This window comes from Salvelinus fontinalis, chromosome 19 (genome assembly GCF_029448725.1).
Source record: "Salvelinus fontinalis isolate EN_2023a chromosome 19, ASM2944872v1, whole genome shotgun sequence".
Taxonomy (NCBI): domain Eukaryota; kingdom Metazoa; phylum Chordata; class Actinopteri; order Salmoniformes; family Salmonidae; genus Salvelinus; species Salvelinus fontinalis.
In genome coordinates this window covers 7,798,096-7,813,580 of record NC_074683.1, presented here as the reverse complement: position 1 = coordinate 7,813,580, position 15,485 = coordinate 7,798,096, and the positions used below count along the sequence as shown (strand labels likewise).

The window sequence follows — 15,485 nt, the reverse complement described above, 5'->3', positions numbered from 1 at the left end:
CACATTCCACTTGGGGGCAGTCTAACTCCACTTTCTGAGGCCCCACGAGAAGAGAAAAAAAGAATTGTATGGCAATGTGACTTTTTAGCAGCCGTTCCTCAAGGATTGATCTTTCTGTTTTCCAGCGGAGGTGTGGGAGAAGGAGTTTGACCCCATCATGGTTATTCTCAGAACAGTCTATCGTCGTGATGTCCAGTCAGCAATGGACCGATACTCAGCATTGTAAGTTAAGTCACTAAGCTCATCTTCTCCAGCAAGAAATGAATGGTCTATTTTACAAAAAAATGTGTGAAAGAATTTTTATGTTTTGTATGACTATATATGAGTACATAGTTATTTTAACAGTACATTCAGTATGTCTTGTTATGTAGTTCTGGTTCGTTCAGTTCTACAGTTGGGATGGTCATGTTTGAAACCGAGAGGGTGGGTGCCATGCCCTGCATAATGATAATAATTTAATTTGTAAAGTGCTTTTCTCAGACCCAAGATGCAATATTAAAATAAAAAATACTAATAACAATCAAAGCTGTCATCAGACCCGGAGGACATGAGAACAGAATTAGCAGAGGTTCTTGAAAGCTTTTCTGAACAGCACGGTCTTGAGCTATGCCTTTTTTAAAAGCAGGACCGACACTGCAGCCCTAATAGTGTCTGGAAGAATGTTCCAGAGCCGCGTAGTCGCGCAACTGAAAGCCCTGTCACCCATAGTTTTTAGTCTGTTAGAGGGCTGCTGAAGGGAGACTGACCAGGAGGAGTGAAGGGTGCGTGTAGGGCAGGAGAGTAGAATGAGGACGGACAGGTACTTGGGTCCAGAGTTGGGGATAGCTTGGTAGATGTGAACCAGGATTTTGTAGTCGACGCATGAGCATGTGGGGAGCTAGTGGAGGTTGAACAGCACTGGAGTAATGTGGTTGAGGACATGTGCAGCACATTTCTGGACATTGTAGCCTGTTTAGGCACTTGACGGATGCGCCAACAAAAAGGGTGTTACAGTAGTCCAGACAGGTTGAAATAAAGTCACGGATGAGTCGCTCAGCTGCAAGATGTGATGGCGTAGGTTGTGAACTGGCAATATTCTGTAGATGGAAAAATTTGACTTATTGGCTCGCTGTTCCCACCTGTCCTTGAAGAGGGGTTAGGCCAAAGTGGTGAAGAGGGCGGGGTTGGTTCCAATATTTTAATTGCGAACTGTAATAGTCTTGAGAATCCTTCCTTGTGAGATTTAGGTTGGACGTCTCTGAAGACAAATGTGATGGTTGGGGTGGAAGAGAGATGGTGTTAGGTTCATTTCCTGAAGATCTCTTTAAGATGTGAAGTGACTAAATATACTGAAGTGTCCTCTCCTGGCAGCCCTTCTTAATTTGAATTAGCAGTTTAAGGGCAAGGAAAGATTACATGGGTATTGGATAAAACGTTTTTCTTGCTCTATGATTTCTTCAATACCAAATGTAGGCTATATTGAACAAAGGCAATTTTAGAAATCCAAGCTATTCAATCCACGTTGAACAAGAAATAAGAATGATTTTCATTTATTTTTGCTATTTGTAGATCATCACGTCATCACATGTTGAAAAAGACGTTCTAGTACGGCCCGTAGTAACCCTGTCATGACACCACATGATCATATTTCCCCCTTGAAGCATGTTGAAGCTGCTATTTCCCCACCTCAAGTCTGTGACAGAAGGCTTATGTTACTTGTTCACATTGTTGGAATATGATGGATGGCCTGTCAACCAGGCCACGTTGTTATATAACCACGATCCTGTCATCGCTTATAGCTTGAGTCTTTTCAGCCGATCGGCTGTTCCTTTGCGTAGACTGGAAGGTTCCGTGTGGAAAATTCCTCAGGAGATTATTTAATGTTACATTATTACCGATGTGTTTGTGATGTTGGATTGAGCTCTATTGATTATTGCTTGGAATTGACCTGATTTGTTGTTGTATCCAGCTTGAAACAGTCCGGGATGCACACGGCAGGGAATCCATGGCCTCCGTACAAAGAGCGGACTCCTCTGCACCCATGTTACAAAGGCCTGGACAGGCTGTTACACTGCAAGACACTGCACATTGTCATCTTCACACTGCTTTACAAGGTGACCCTTCCAAACCCGTCTTCACTCATATTATTCATCGCTTCATTTGTCCCTGAAAGAAACACCTGTGCATAGGAATTTCATTGTCTTTGATAAAAGCTGATGGAGGGATTGCACTATGGTTGAATTTGGCAGAACTATAATGAAATGTTTTGTTTTAGATCTGGCTGGATCACTCCAACATGTCTGAGCACGTTCTCTGCATGGTGCTCTACCTGATTGAGCTGGGCTTGGACAACCAGGTTGAAGAGGACAAGGAGGATGAGGTTAGACCTTCAGCCACTCAAAGACAACGTTTGTTAGTTTCTTCCTATGTGCTCTTCACATTAACCCCCTTTCTCATGTTCTGTGTTTAGGAGCCTTGCATTGAGGAGCACTGCCATGACAGCTGGTTCCCAGGCACCAACCTCTTGTCCAACCTGCACCATGTCATCAACTACGTGAGGGTGAGGGTGCCTGAGACTGCCCCCGAGGTGAAGAGGGAGCCCCCTGCCAGCACCAGCGCCGAGGCATCCAACTTTGGCCAGGTCAGTTAACACCCTGCCAGCACACTGGGTGGTACTGCCTTGACTCATGTATTCATGCTACTGTGCTCAGAATTGTTTACCTCTGGGAAGATGAGATATAATGTTCCTTCAGTATGCTCGGTATACTGGGTATTTTTGTATTATGTAGCCTGTTATATCTTTTGATGTGGAGAGGTTGCTCTTTGCCAGGGTCATATGTGTTAAAAGCACTTACGTAATGTTGTTTTTGCCGTACTTCTGCTCCACAGAATTCCAGGCGTCTGACAGGGAATTGGAGAGAGGTAGCTGTTTGCGTTTTGAGTGTTTCTTTGGTCTTACTAGGAAGACCTGGATGATGTCCTCAGGGCCTTGCAGTGTGTTCTCTTCTGACTGTTGTGTAAAACCTCCATGACAACGTTATTCTCTTGTTCATGTCTTACGATTTGTAGCCATATTTAGGTCGTTTTGAGTGGGTGGTGTTGTGCTCTGATGGGGTTGAAACTAAGTGTATAATGTGAGTCTGGGTAAACGCTTTTTAACTGCATGTCACCTTGATTGATGGCGCTCCGACAGGGCTGTGTGATGTATGTATATTTAACAGTGCTCCCATCCATTGTCAGGGCAAGTCATTGCAATTGTTCCAATGTTTTTCACGTTCAAGGGGGGGGGGTTGAATTTCTCTCATATGAACTAGAACTCTGAGGTTTCTCTTAAAGTCAACAGAATTAGGGGTATTTAATGTGACTTCGATATGTGTGCTGTGCCCATCTGCTGATTGCAAGGTGGCCTCCTTCTAATGTAGGGATGCGGGATCCATCATGCCAAAATGGATTTCTGTGATGTTGTAATTTGAGCAGGCATTTGTGTCGTGCATATAAACACTCCATTGAAAGACAGCGTTTCGACAAGGACCGGCTGAATTGGAAGGAAAGGTGGTCACATGGGTGTCTCTCTTGCTCTCCCTCATCTGCATGTGTTTATTGAGAGGGCCATGGTTTGTGCTGCATGTTTGGAAAGCAGATGTATGTGTGTAGGAGAGATCTGACGTGTGCCTCTGCTATTGGTAGAATGTGCGGGAGGCGCAGGTGTTCAGCTTGGTGGCGGAGCGCCGGAGGAAGTTCCAGGAGATCATCAACCGCAGCAGCACAGAGGCTAGCCAGGCGGTGCGGCCCAAGAGCAGCTCCACTCGCTGGGTCCCGCCCGGCACGCCTCCCCAGCTGGTCACCGAGATCCTGGAGATCCACGAGAGCATGCTCTCCCTGCTCATCAAGCTGCACCAGAAGCTGTCGGCCAAGCAGAACTCTCTGTCGGCCACCTGGCTGGAGGACATGGACGCCAACCCAAACCGCCACATCCACGGGGACGGCATCACCGCCATCGAGCGCATCCTCACCAAGGCGGCCACGCGTAGCCACCAGAGCAAGCGCAGCATCCAGGAGATCTGTGGGAAGGTCTTTCCTCCTGTCGCTCCCAAGAAGAACAGCCCCGCTGCCAAGAAGACCATGGATAAGGAGGAGAGGTTTGTTACAGGCTCCCACTCCGTTTGCAAAACCATCATCAACTTATGTGGTGTCACTTTTATTTTACGTCTCTTAAAATGAATACAATAATCAACGTTAAACTGTTTCAATGTGAGGACTTTATTAGCTTTTGAAATGAGAAACTTTTTTTGAAGTTGGTCAAAGGGCATCTGCAGAGTATGAATTTGTAAAGAAAAAAAATTCAATCAGCGTAGAGCCTTGTTCTCGGGCTGTTGCCAGGGCGACTGTGGGCCAGCCAATGGCAGAGGAAGCTGAATGGGGGTGCTTCACATTTCTCAGACGGGCTGTCTGCCCCTGAAGCTGTCAGTGGGAATTACTGAGCTGTGACGCTCCTGTCACCATTTGTTTATGTCCTCTTATTAGGGGTCTCTATTTACAGTCAACCCTGTTCCCTGGAAGTCTGCACAGGATCTACAGCCAGCCACATTAGGGAAATAATCACCTTCACAGCCCAGCACCCAGTCACATACTGTAGCCTTGCTCAAAATAGGCTCTTACATTCTAGTTTGTATGTATCAGTGTCCAATGCCACAAAGCCAATCTCACATGATCTAGTATGCCTTTGTGACGGCGTCTGAGGAAAAACAAGCATTTGTGTAACGGGCAGACCAGTCACTGTCTGGAAATGGTAATGCACTGGTTGGTGAGTGGTGGTGATTTTAATGGCTAGCCATTGAAAGAAGGGCTTTCAGTGCATTATTAAAACTAAGCATTTCCACTTACACATGGAAGCTGTTGCTATGGCGATGGGTTAACCCAATCAGTGAAGAGAATGGGCATTACTCCTGCATCAAAAAAATGGAAGCCTGGGCCACATGCCTCAGCACTCTATTTTAAGTATACATTTTGATTAGAATAACTCTGTAGGATTTTTGGTTTGTTTTATGTGTGGTGGTGTCACCACAAGTCTCCGACTATTTCCAAGCTATGCAACACTTTGACACTTATGTAAAATGGTATGACTGACTTTTTGCATTGATGGCAGTTTTTATATGGAAGTAGTCTTCTGTGATTTTGAAGCTTTGTTTTCCGTTCAGACGCCAGAGGGCTCGAGAGAGACAGCAGAAACTCCTGGCTGAGTTTGCCTCCAGACAGAAGAGTTTCATGGAAACAGCCATGGATGTTGGTAAGGCAGTGACTCATTTGGTCCCGCAGCATTTCTCATTCTCAAAGCGCATTCCTATTGTTTCCCCATCTATGAGTTATTGTGAATGTTGGGTCAGTCTTCTCAGAAACCTTCCCGAGCTTCTAGCTGTACTTATGTATTGACAGATTTATTCGATGGTGCAATATATATGCTAGGACTTCTTGGATATGGGGCCCGGTTCGCTATAACATTGAAGTGGACTCCACGCCACTCATGCTGAGGACATTTTTATGGACTCGTTCCATTATAGTCTTTGAAGGAAAGAAAGCTTAGCTTCCCCCCCCCCCCCCCACTGTGGCAAGGTGACACTGGCCACAGCCCTCGGCCCTCCCATGGACTACCTACACTTGTTAGGCGCAATGAGAGGAAAGCACTCCCCTGGGGTTGGAGCCGTGCTGGTCGAGTACACAGCGGATCAAAGCACTAATAGTGGTATGGACTCCCAGGGACGACCCTGACACAGCGTGTTTAGTGGATGAATAATGGTCTCTGTGATCAGAGGGAACACTTAGGCAGGGTTTAACACTGTAAATGGAGTTTGCCTATTTGCACAGATTTTGAATTGTTTGAGTAGTAATTTCGCCATCTTTTTGCAGGTGTCCCTGCTGACAATGCCCCACATTTATTGAATGGATTAGCTTGCGTGTCCATCTCATCAGTATAAAGATTGGTCATTGGCTTCTCATGAGCTTTGTTTGTTTCACAGATTGAATCAAAGGTCACAAAGGATATGAATATTTGTGCTGGGATTTTGACAAGGCAAATGGGTCCAATGGTGAAAGCATCTGTTCAAACAGGAATCTCCCAGTGCGCTTGGCCGCAGGGGTTATGGGCTTTGTGGAAAACTAAAGCCAAGATAAGACCAACATCCGGGTACTATGATGTCTTGTGTTTTTATGCACAAAGACAAAATCCCCTTTTTGAATTCCCGTTTACGGTGTTGCATTTTTGTTCTCCCTCCTAGCTGTGTGCCACATGAAAGATGACCATTTTGAATACGGTGAGGCTCATGCGTTTCAAGATATGATCCTATTGTTTCTGAGCATTCATGCGTTTGACTCGGGCAACAGATGTTGCGAGCATCTGCTTTTTAAATGGATTTTGTAGCATGACTTATTATGGACTCTAAATTGGAAGGTTTATGATCTAGATTTTCGTATGTAAATGACTGGACAGTGATTTGTTTACGATTGAGCAGTTGTAGGCTATGCCGTTGGAGGGCTAAAAATACCACCGCATCCTTCATAGGATGCCATCTGAAAGCATTCAATTTGTCACAACTATCCTCACTCAATCATGCTACAGTGTTGACTGCAAAGATTTTACACGTATGTTGTTCAGGAGCGAAAAATAGCATAGCCAGGCAGTCGTCCTCCATTGCAACACCAGTGTCCTTGTCTCCAGCTCAGCGTGCACTGATGGCCTGAGGCCTGAGCTGTTCCGTCTAATGCAAACTGTTTTCATTTCCCTTGGAACACACGGACCTCTCCCGAGATCAGTCCACCTGACGCAATAAATCAATTCCAACACGGGTTGACATTTCTATGCCATGTTTGCTGTTCAAATTGAAATCGTAACGTTTTTTTTTAAAGAAATTCACATCCGTAATTAATCTCTAGCGCCACGCCAATCACTTGGCCAGAGCAAGCAGAGAGCTGAAGTGTTGACGCGAGGCACTGTCCTTTCCACTACAGTACAGTGAGTGGTGGACCAGTATGTCTGAACGCTACCTGTGCTTTTGTCCATGCTTATCCTCTTTTAACCACCCCTTCTCATCTTGTAATTGAGAAAATGCAATTGTATAAGAAAATACATGCTATTTCACTGAAGTGGAACTTTTGAGACCCGTGTCCAACCTAATAGAACCTGTCATTGATTTGCTCTGAATTATGAAAGAACAAAGTAATTGAGCGTGGTATTATTTCTAGGAAGGAACGCAAGCTTATCTGGCACCTCCTCAAATGGCGTTTTATTAACTGCCTGTTTTACCTGGCCCCAAAGACAGCCGTTTCACACCACGTTACCGCCAAATGTTTTAGTTGTTTTACACATGGCTTGCCAAGATCTTCCCCGAGCTCCAAGCACTTATTCCAATATGTTTGTCTCCTCGTTTAATGTCAATTGCTCAGAAAATCTGTTTTTAGAATGCAAAATTGCTATCCAGCTCCAAATGGGACCTATTCTTGATGATTTCTCCAGCATTTCTGATGAAGCCTTTTTAATGTGGTATTAATAAAGTGTTGACGTTAGGAACTAAAAGTAACCCTTTTGTGTTGTCGTGTGTCTGTTAGAATCCCCGGACACTGAAGCAGCCATGGACCTGGGTGCCTCTGAAGTAAAGGAGTCTGAGGTCCTCTATGACTGTGTGATCTGTGGCCAGAGTGGCCCTTCCACTGAGGACCGGCCCACTGGCCTGGTCGTTCTCCTCCAGGCATCCTCCGGTACTACTGCACTACATCCCCCAGTAGCCCCCTCACTGTTTCACATCACTAAATTAATGGCCTACACAATCTGCTTTTGTCTCACCACCGTCCTGATTTTGTAGTTCAATTTCAACCACCTACTAATGAAATGGCAATACGGAGTCATTTGAACAGGTAGTGTATTTCATAGATAAGAACATCTACTTCCCTTAGCACGGTCCTTGACGATTTAAACCAAAACAGTTATTCATGGCAGCTTGGCTCCACCATATTGGAAATCTAACTTTTTAATAGGTAGTTTAGCTGTTTTAATTGGCTCATTTATCATTCACGTTGATCCCTGGCTGCGTTTTCATACAGCCTCTCTCCGCTAAGGGTTCATTTCGAAGCCATCCTGCCCAGACAGAGGAGGATCATTCACTGTCATGAAAATAAACGGCATGTTTTATTAGTAATTAGTTGCGGTTTGGGAACACTTGCAGCCTCAAGGTCAAAAGAACACCTTATATGATCTGCCAACTGCTATTTCATATTATGCCTATCAAAAGACAATGTAAACGCTAAGTTAATTATCTCTCTGATCATTATTGCACACGGTCGTATTGTCCTTAGATTGGAAGCCATAATCATTGGAAGCGGGATATTTTTCCAGACTGCCGCTGATTACTGAGAGGATGTGTGGGAGACTAGCTGTCATTATCGACTGATTTATCACTCACTATTCTCTGTTCCTGATGTGGAAAGGGAAAAAACGTCTGTTTTTGACTACAGGCATTCCTTAAACGTGACATGTTTTCCACACAACCGCTGCCCTTGATTGTTCTATGTAAATGTTATGCAGACTTATAAATGGGAATCTGAGAGCTCCTTATGCATAGTAATACATTATCACTCACTACGAGCCCCCGTGCTCTGACTATTTCAGTGCTGGGACACCGATGCAAGAGCGACGAGGCGAAGAAACTGCCAACCACTGACGACGAGCGCATCTACCCAGCGGACACGTGCGGGGCTGCTCACGACGTCAGGCTCGCTCTCATGCAGAGCTTCTTCAAAGATGTAGGTGTCTGACTCACTCACTTGGTTACTTTGCACACATTTTATATACTGTATATCTCATGTGTCTTTGGTTTTGGTCTATCAAGTAAAAGGCTCACTGTAACACACAGGTAAACATTCCTGTTTGTTTTTTTACATTTTGTGTACTTTTTCCCCCTTTTCCTTCCCAATTGTTGTGGTATCCAATTGGTAGTTAGTCTTGTCCCATTGCTGCAAGTCCTGTAGGGACTCGGGGGAGGCAAAGGTCGAGAGCCATGCGTCCTGCGAAACACGACTCATCCAAGCCGCACTGCTTCTTGACACAATGCTCGCTTAACCCGGAAGCCAGCAGCACCAATGTGTTGGAGGAAACACCGTACAGCTGGTGACTGAAGTCGGCATGGATTGCACCCGGTTGCAACAAGGAGTCGCTAGAGCGCGGCTGGCTGCGACACAGCCCGGGATTGAACCTGGATCTCTAGTGTCGCCTCTAGCACTGCAATGCAGTGCCTTAGACTGCTGCGCCACTCGGGAGGCCAGCATTCCTTTTTTTTTCTTTTTTTTTTCTTTTTTTTAAGTCTCTCATGCACATGAGGATTCCCATCATAGATGTTGAACCATTTCTGCCTGAGTGGGTTTCCGGTGATTCAACAGCCTAGTCCCAGCCCCCGGCGAAGTGTGCCTGTCTGTCAGTCAGTAGCCAACTCAACTAGACTGAGTCGAGCGGCTACTACTGCGGGATATTTGTGTGCTGGAATCATTCGGGTTTTTTTTTTACTGAAACTTCATTTTATGTCATGACCGAGCTCCAGTCGCCACTCAAATCATTCGTAAATCACGGAGTTGCGCTTAATCGGCTAGTCTGTCAGTAACTCCAGCAGCCTGAGAGCGGAGATAATGAGGCATGGAGGATTTAGACCTCCCGACAGACCTTCTCCTCCACCTTTTTATTTTCCCCCTCTCTCTGACTGGGAGCACTGAGGCAGTTAGTCTGGGACTAAGAAACACTGCCACTGTCTTTCAGTTTTAGCTGCGCTGCTATTCTTTTGTTCTTTCTCCAGAGAATGTTACTGCCTTACTGGCACATAGAAATGTAAATTCAGGTTTTAAAACTGCCACTTGCATTTGCAACCCTTTTGACTTGGCAGTGCGACACCTAATTTGAATTGGTTGGTTGGGTGCCAGTAATTTTTTATTTTTTTTTATTATTTTAAATTTTTGCTGGTCACATTTAGTTTTTGGTTCACAATTGGCTTTACAATAAATGATCAAGATTTATTCAAACAACAATGGCTATGCAGACCATTCAAAAAGTTTGGTCTGAAGTTTTTGCGATGCGTAATTGTCATCATGCTCTGTTTTTTTAATTAACATTTCGAAAGGCTTTCCTAACAAATCTTCCCAATAAAAAGTTGGTTGCAAAGTAGGCCTACCTGGCAGACTATCAATCGCGGGGCATTTGTTTTGCTAACTCTAACATCACATGTAGCCTATATTGACAGTACAAAAACACAGCCAGTCAAACGGTCTCTTGCTAGTCGCTCAATTGACTTTTTTTTTTGTTTAGTTTTTTTGAACCTCAAAAGTAGTCTACGGATGTGGTTTCAGCATTATGGACTTGTTTTCCCCCTGCAAACAATCAATGTAATTATTTGTGTATGGAGGGTGGGTCATTATAGGCTACTTGCTCAGCCCGCAAATTAAACAGTTAAATGATGCACGCATCATCCACTTTCCCGGGCCCAGTGTTCTTTGCTAAAGCTACTGGCCCGGTGTGCCACTGGCAAAATTACCTGAATGTCAAGCCCTGCAAATGCATGCTAATTAAAATATGGCTAGTCGTTTTTAACCTGGTTCTGTATAAAATGCAGTTACAATATGGGACACAGGTCAGAAACAATTGGTGTGACCAAATCATGTGCAGGTGCCATCAACTGAAAAAGTGGGAAAAAGTTAGTCTAGAGCCTTGTAATTCATTAGAAATGTAGTTAAATTAATCTATTGTAAACTCAGCAAAAAAAGAAACGTCCTCTCACTCTCAACTGCGTTTATTTTCAGCAAATTTAACATGTTGAATCTTATGTTCATACAAATATTTATACAACTGAGACATAAACTGAACAAGTTCCACAGACATGTGACTAACACATGGAATAATATGTCCCTGTCAAAAGTAACAGTCAGTATCTGGTGTGGCCACCAGCTGCATTAAGTACTGCAGTTCATCTCCTCATGGACTGCACCAGATTTGCCAGTTCTTGCTGTGAGATGTTACCCCCCTTCTTCCACCAAGGCACCTGCAAGTTCCCGGACATTTCTGGGGGGGAATGGCCCTAGCCCTCACCCTCCGATCCAACAGGTCCCAGACGTGCTCAATGGGATTGAGATCCGGGCTCTTCGCTGGCCATGGCAGAACACTGACATTCCTGTCTTGCAGGAAATCACCCACAGAACGAGCAGTATAGCTGGTGGCATTGTCATGCTGGAGGGTCATGTCAGGATGAGCCTGCAGGAAGGGTACCACATGAGGGAGGAGGATGTCCTCCCTGTAACGCACAGCGTTGAGATTGCCTGCAATGACAACAAGCTCAGTCCGATGATGCTGTGACACACCGCCCCAGACCATGACGGACCCTCCACCTCCAAATCGATCCCGCTCCAGAGTACAGGCCTCGGTGTAACGCTCATTCCTTCGACGATAAACGTGAATCCGACCATCACCCCTGGTGAGACAAAACCGCGACTCGTCAGTGAAGAGCACATTTTGCCAGTCCTGTCTGGTCCAGCGACATTGAGTTTGTGCCCATAGGCGATGTTGTTGCCGGTGATGTCTGTTGAGGAACTGCCTTACAACAGGCCTACAAGCCCTCAGTCCGGCCTCTCTCAGCCTATTGCGGACAGCCTGAGCACTGATGGAGGGATTGTGCGTTCCTGGTGTAACCCAGGCAGTTGTTGTTGCCGTCCTGTCCCGCAGGTGTGATGTTCGGATGTACCAATCCTGTGCAGGTGTTGTTACACGTGGTCTGCCACTGCGAGGACGATCAGCTGTCCGTCCTCTCTCCCTGTAGCGCTGTCTTATGCGTCTCACAGTACGGACATTGCAATTTATTGCCCTGGTCACATCTGCAGTCCTCATGCCTCCTTGCAGCATGCGTAATGCACGTTCACGCAGATGAGCAGAGACCCTGGGCATCTTTCTTTTGGTGTTTTTCAGAGTCAGTAGAAAGGATTCTTTAGTGTCCTAAGTTTTAATAACTGTGACCTTAATTGCCTACCGTCTGTAAGCTGTTAGTGTCTTAATGACCGTTCCACAGGTGCATGTTCATGAATTGTTTATGGTTCATTGAACAAGCATGGGAAACTGTGTTTAAACCCTTTTACAGTTTTATTTTATTTTTTATTTTATTTTACCGTTATTTTACCAGGTAAGTTGACTGAGAACACGTTCTCATTTGCAGCAACGACCTGGGGAATAGTTACAGGGGAGAGGAGGGGGATGAATGAGCCAACAGTGAAGATCTGAAGTTATTTTGGTTTTTACGAATTATCTTTGAAAGACAGGGTCCTGGAAAAAGAGACGTTATTTTCTTTGCTGAGTCTATATATTTCATTTCTACCGTTATGGAACCTCAAAGGGAATAGACTCTTACCTGTCTTGTGCTGTTCTCTTGTCTGTTTCGCAGAGTTCCTGTCTGCAGTCAGTCTCAATAGGCTGGGATGGAGGTGTGTATGTGCAGACCTGTGGACACACCCTGCACATAGACTGCCACAAGTCCTACATGGAGTCTCTGCGGGTAAGAGAGTATCTATATGAAAGTATGGATTGACGTAAGGGACGTAACATGAGGCAGTCCTACCCTGCCTCTGCAATAATCCCAAGTGCATTTTTACACAGAATGACCAGGTGATGCAGGGCTTCTCTGTGGATAAGGGAGAGTTCACCTGCCCGCTGTGCAGACAGTTTGCTAACAGCGTGCTGCCCTGCCGCCCGGGCCGGAGCACCGAGGTGGTCAGCTGGCACATGCCCAGCAACAACAAGACCTCCGTGCTGGTGAAGGAGGTGGAGGACCTGCAAGAGCAGCTGGGACTTTTCCCAGTAAGCACCACTGTAAGGCAGAGAGGTCTATACAGCTTCACCCCAGTTTGTTCCCCTGATCACTCCATCTTAACGCATCACTAGCTGACAAATGAGACTAACGATATTGCAGCTTTTTTAGTGTTACCCCAGTTTGGTCTCCGGTCATCTCCTGGCAAACCTTTGCAGTGGTTTGTTTCCCGTACCATACCAATGATTTGCAAATGCATACCAGTGGGTGACCCTTATGTCGAAATTACCATTGTTGTCAAAATGGAGATGCTATGAAGTTACTGTGTAAGTTTTCCCCTTCAGACGGAGTCCAACCTCAGTAAGGAGATGGAGTTGGTGATCAAGGACATCAAGAACACCACCCAGAGGAAGTACATGGACTATGGCAAGAACCCTGGTTCCCCTGACAACGACTTCCTCTTCATGTACTCTGTGGCCAGGTGAGGGACACCGCAGTCTGCTCTGAAACTCTTCAAAATAATACCATTTTAGAGACTCCATTTGTCACAGTCATACAGAGAATTCTTAATTTCAAGCTAGACTAAGTGAAAGTGCACCCCGCTGACAGGCCTTGGAGATGTGGGATAGACTGGTCACTGCAGGCTATCTTTCAGTGAGACTGTGTTCCTGTGGCTAGTGACCCCCTACCCTTGCTCCAGTCAGACAGGGAGGCTCTTATTATGCACACCACTGACTATTGTCTGGTGGCCGCCGGCTGCCTGTCCTGTCTGCTCCTTTGTGCTTAAAGCCAGCTCCCTGCCTGATATTAGCCTACAACAACTGGGAACAGAAAGAGAACTGCAACCTTTCCTGACTTTAGCCTAGTTGTATTTTTGTTTTGTTGTTTTTTTCCATTGAGTGCGTTTCTTCGATTTGAGAAGGGCTGCTTGAAAAGGCTTTTGTACAATAACCTTGGTGTACAGTCGAAGCGTATCGAATTTTTGTCTTTGTACCTGCACCGGATATAGTATTTTGAAGAAGACAAAAATGAAGTTGCTCGGAACCTGTGAAGGTTTTCTTGATTGCCTTTATTCATACCTCTGATTGTACTGCAGTGTGGGGCTGGAAGTGCTGCTTCTAAGCAGCTTTGTCAGTTACGGCTGCAGTAAAATGGTATTGACTCTGGTTGGTTCCACCATCCTTTGCCTAGTCTTTTATTACCTCTGACTGTATGGATTTATCACTCTGCCTCCCTTTGACTGATTTGAAGAGCTCTTTTTCTCCTGAGTGCTTATTCACAGTTTTGTTGCGCCTTGTGTTAGAGCCCAAATTGTCCTTCCTTGAACAACACACTCCTCTGTAAAATCTGGAGGTAGCAGGCGCTCTGCAGTGCTTTTATCATAACCTGAAATTGATCATGCGTTACAGGGAGTAGAGAATGCAACCGTCATTCTATTCTTTCACCAGAGTGTTGTGGGAAGGCCTTGGTCCCTCCCCGACCTCTCCCCCTCCCCATGACACGGTCCACTCAACCAGTTCCTCACCCTGTGCCCGGCAGAAAGAAATCCCTGCTTCCTGTGTCTGGGTTCCTGTTGGCTTTTACAAGTTCAGTGAACAGCGCAAATTGCCTGAGGAATGGACAATTCCTCTGTCACAGGGCCGCTCTTATCAGTAGCAGACAGATGGAGCTTGATGCAGCTGCATTATCTATGTGAAATTGCTTTTTCATACTGGGAGCCCAAGGATTTGCCCCCACCTTCCCAGCCTTTGGGAGGAAACGGCCAGTGGCAGGATCAAAACAACTCCAGTTCAGTCTAATTTTAGCAACACCTACTGTATCTGCTTTTAATATCAATTTATTCTGTTACGGCTTTTATTTCATTATTTGGTGGCAAAATGTTTATATTAAATGTTTATATTAAATGTTTGGATATGCATTGGGAATTCACAAACTGGGATTATACACGGAAACTGTGGATGAAACAGCTTTTATGCTAACAGCCTAGCTTGTGCAAACCCGGAACCATTAAAGTTCTGTAATTTGTTGATAGGGAATAACTGGTCCAAAACAAACACAACAAATGTCTGCTACATCTTATAAATCTAATGGGTTTTTATAAAAAGGGGGAAAAGCCAGTCACGCATATATTGAGGATAATTCTGCTAGGTGATGCGTTTAGGTTTGCCCACTAGCCCTACTGTTTTAGGTTGCTAATAGAGCCCAACCGATATGGGATTTTTCGGTCTGATACTGATTTTTATGGAGGCAAAAGTCAGATATATCTGCCAATATCTTTTTTTTTTTAACACATTGTGCTCCAAAGGATCAACGTATTCTGTAAATTATGATTTCTTAACACAATATTAAAATTAATGTTATTTAAGGACATTTTATTTGTGGATTACAGGATATCCACCAAAAAGCAACTATATCGTGTATAAATATGGCAGTAAATTATACCTTTAGTTTACTTTCTTAGGTAGAACTTAGATGTCTATGGCAGTGGATAAGAAGTATGCAAAAGTGTTTGTGCTAAACCACCACAAAGGGTGGCTGGTTGAATTAAACTGTCAAGTAAATCTGAAACTGCACTGTTCACAAATAAGCGTTGAAATGCAGTAACATGCCGTTTGTAATGTTACCACTAGGTGTCAGCTTCAGCATTTGTCTTGAGTTGATTTACTACAGTGTTTACAACAGTCACAGGTC

At 44.9% G+C, this 15,485-nt stretch overlaps 1 protein-coding gene across 2 annotated transcripts in view; it reads left to right on the top strand.

Annotated features, from left to right (window-relative positions):
• LOC129816288 (E3 ubiquitin-protein ligase ubr3-like) overlaps nucleotides 1-15,485 on the top strand; it is a 44,529-nt gene that overhangs the window by 11,651 nt on the left and 17,393 nt on the right. Inside the window, exons 19-29 of one of the 2 annotated variants that reach the window (XM_055870582.1) lie at nucleotides 126-222; nucleotides 1,949-2,093; nucleotides 2,255-2,359; nucleotides 2,450-2,620; nucleotides 3,667-4,118; nucleotides 5,178-5,266; nucleotides 7,579-7,728; nucleotides 8,636-8,769; nucleotides 12,432-12,542; nucleotides 12,644-12,844; nucleotides 13,139-13,275. In XM_055870582.1, the coding sequence (XP_055726557.1) occupies nucleotides 126-222; nucleotides 1,949-2,093; nucleotides 2,255-2,359; nucleotides 2,450-2,620; nucleotides 3,667-4,118; nucleotides 5,178-5,266; nucleotides 7,579-7,728; nucleotides 8,636-8,769; nucleotides 12,432-12,542; nucleotides 12,644-12,844; nucleotides 13,139-13,275 (1,792 nt within the window). Of the gene's footprint in view, nucleotides 1-125; nucleotides 223-1,948; nucleotides 2,094-2,254; nucleotides 2,360-2,449; nucleotides 2,621-3,666; nucleotides 4,119-5,177; nucleotides 5,267-7,578; nucleotides 7,729-8,635; nucleotides 8,770-12,431; nucleotides 12,543-12,643; nucleotides 12,857-13,138; nucleotides 13,276-15,485 lie in introns of both variants that reach the window. The other variant, XM_055870581.1, reaches the window with a different exon arrangement.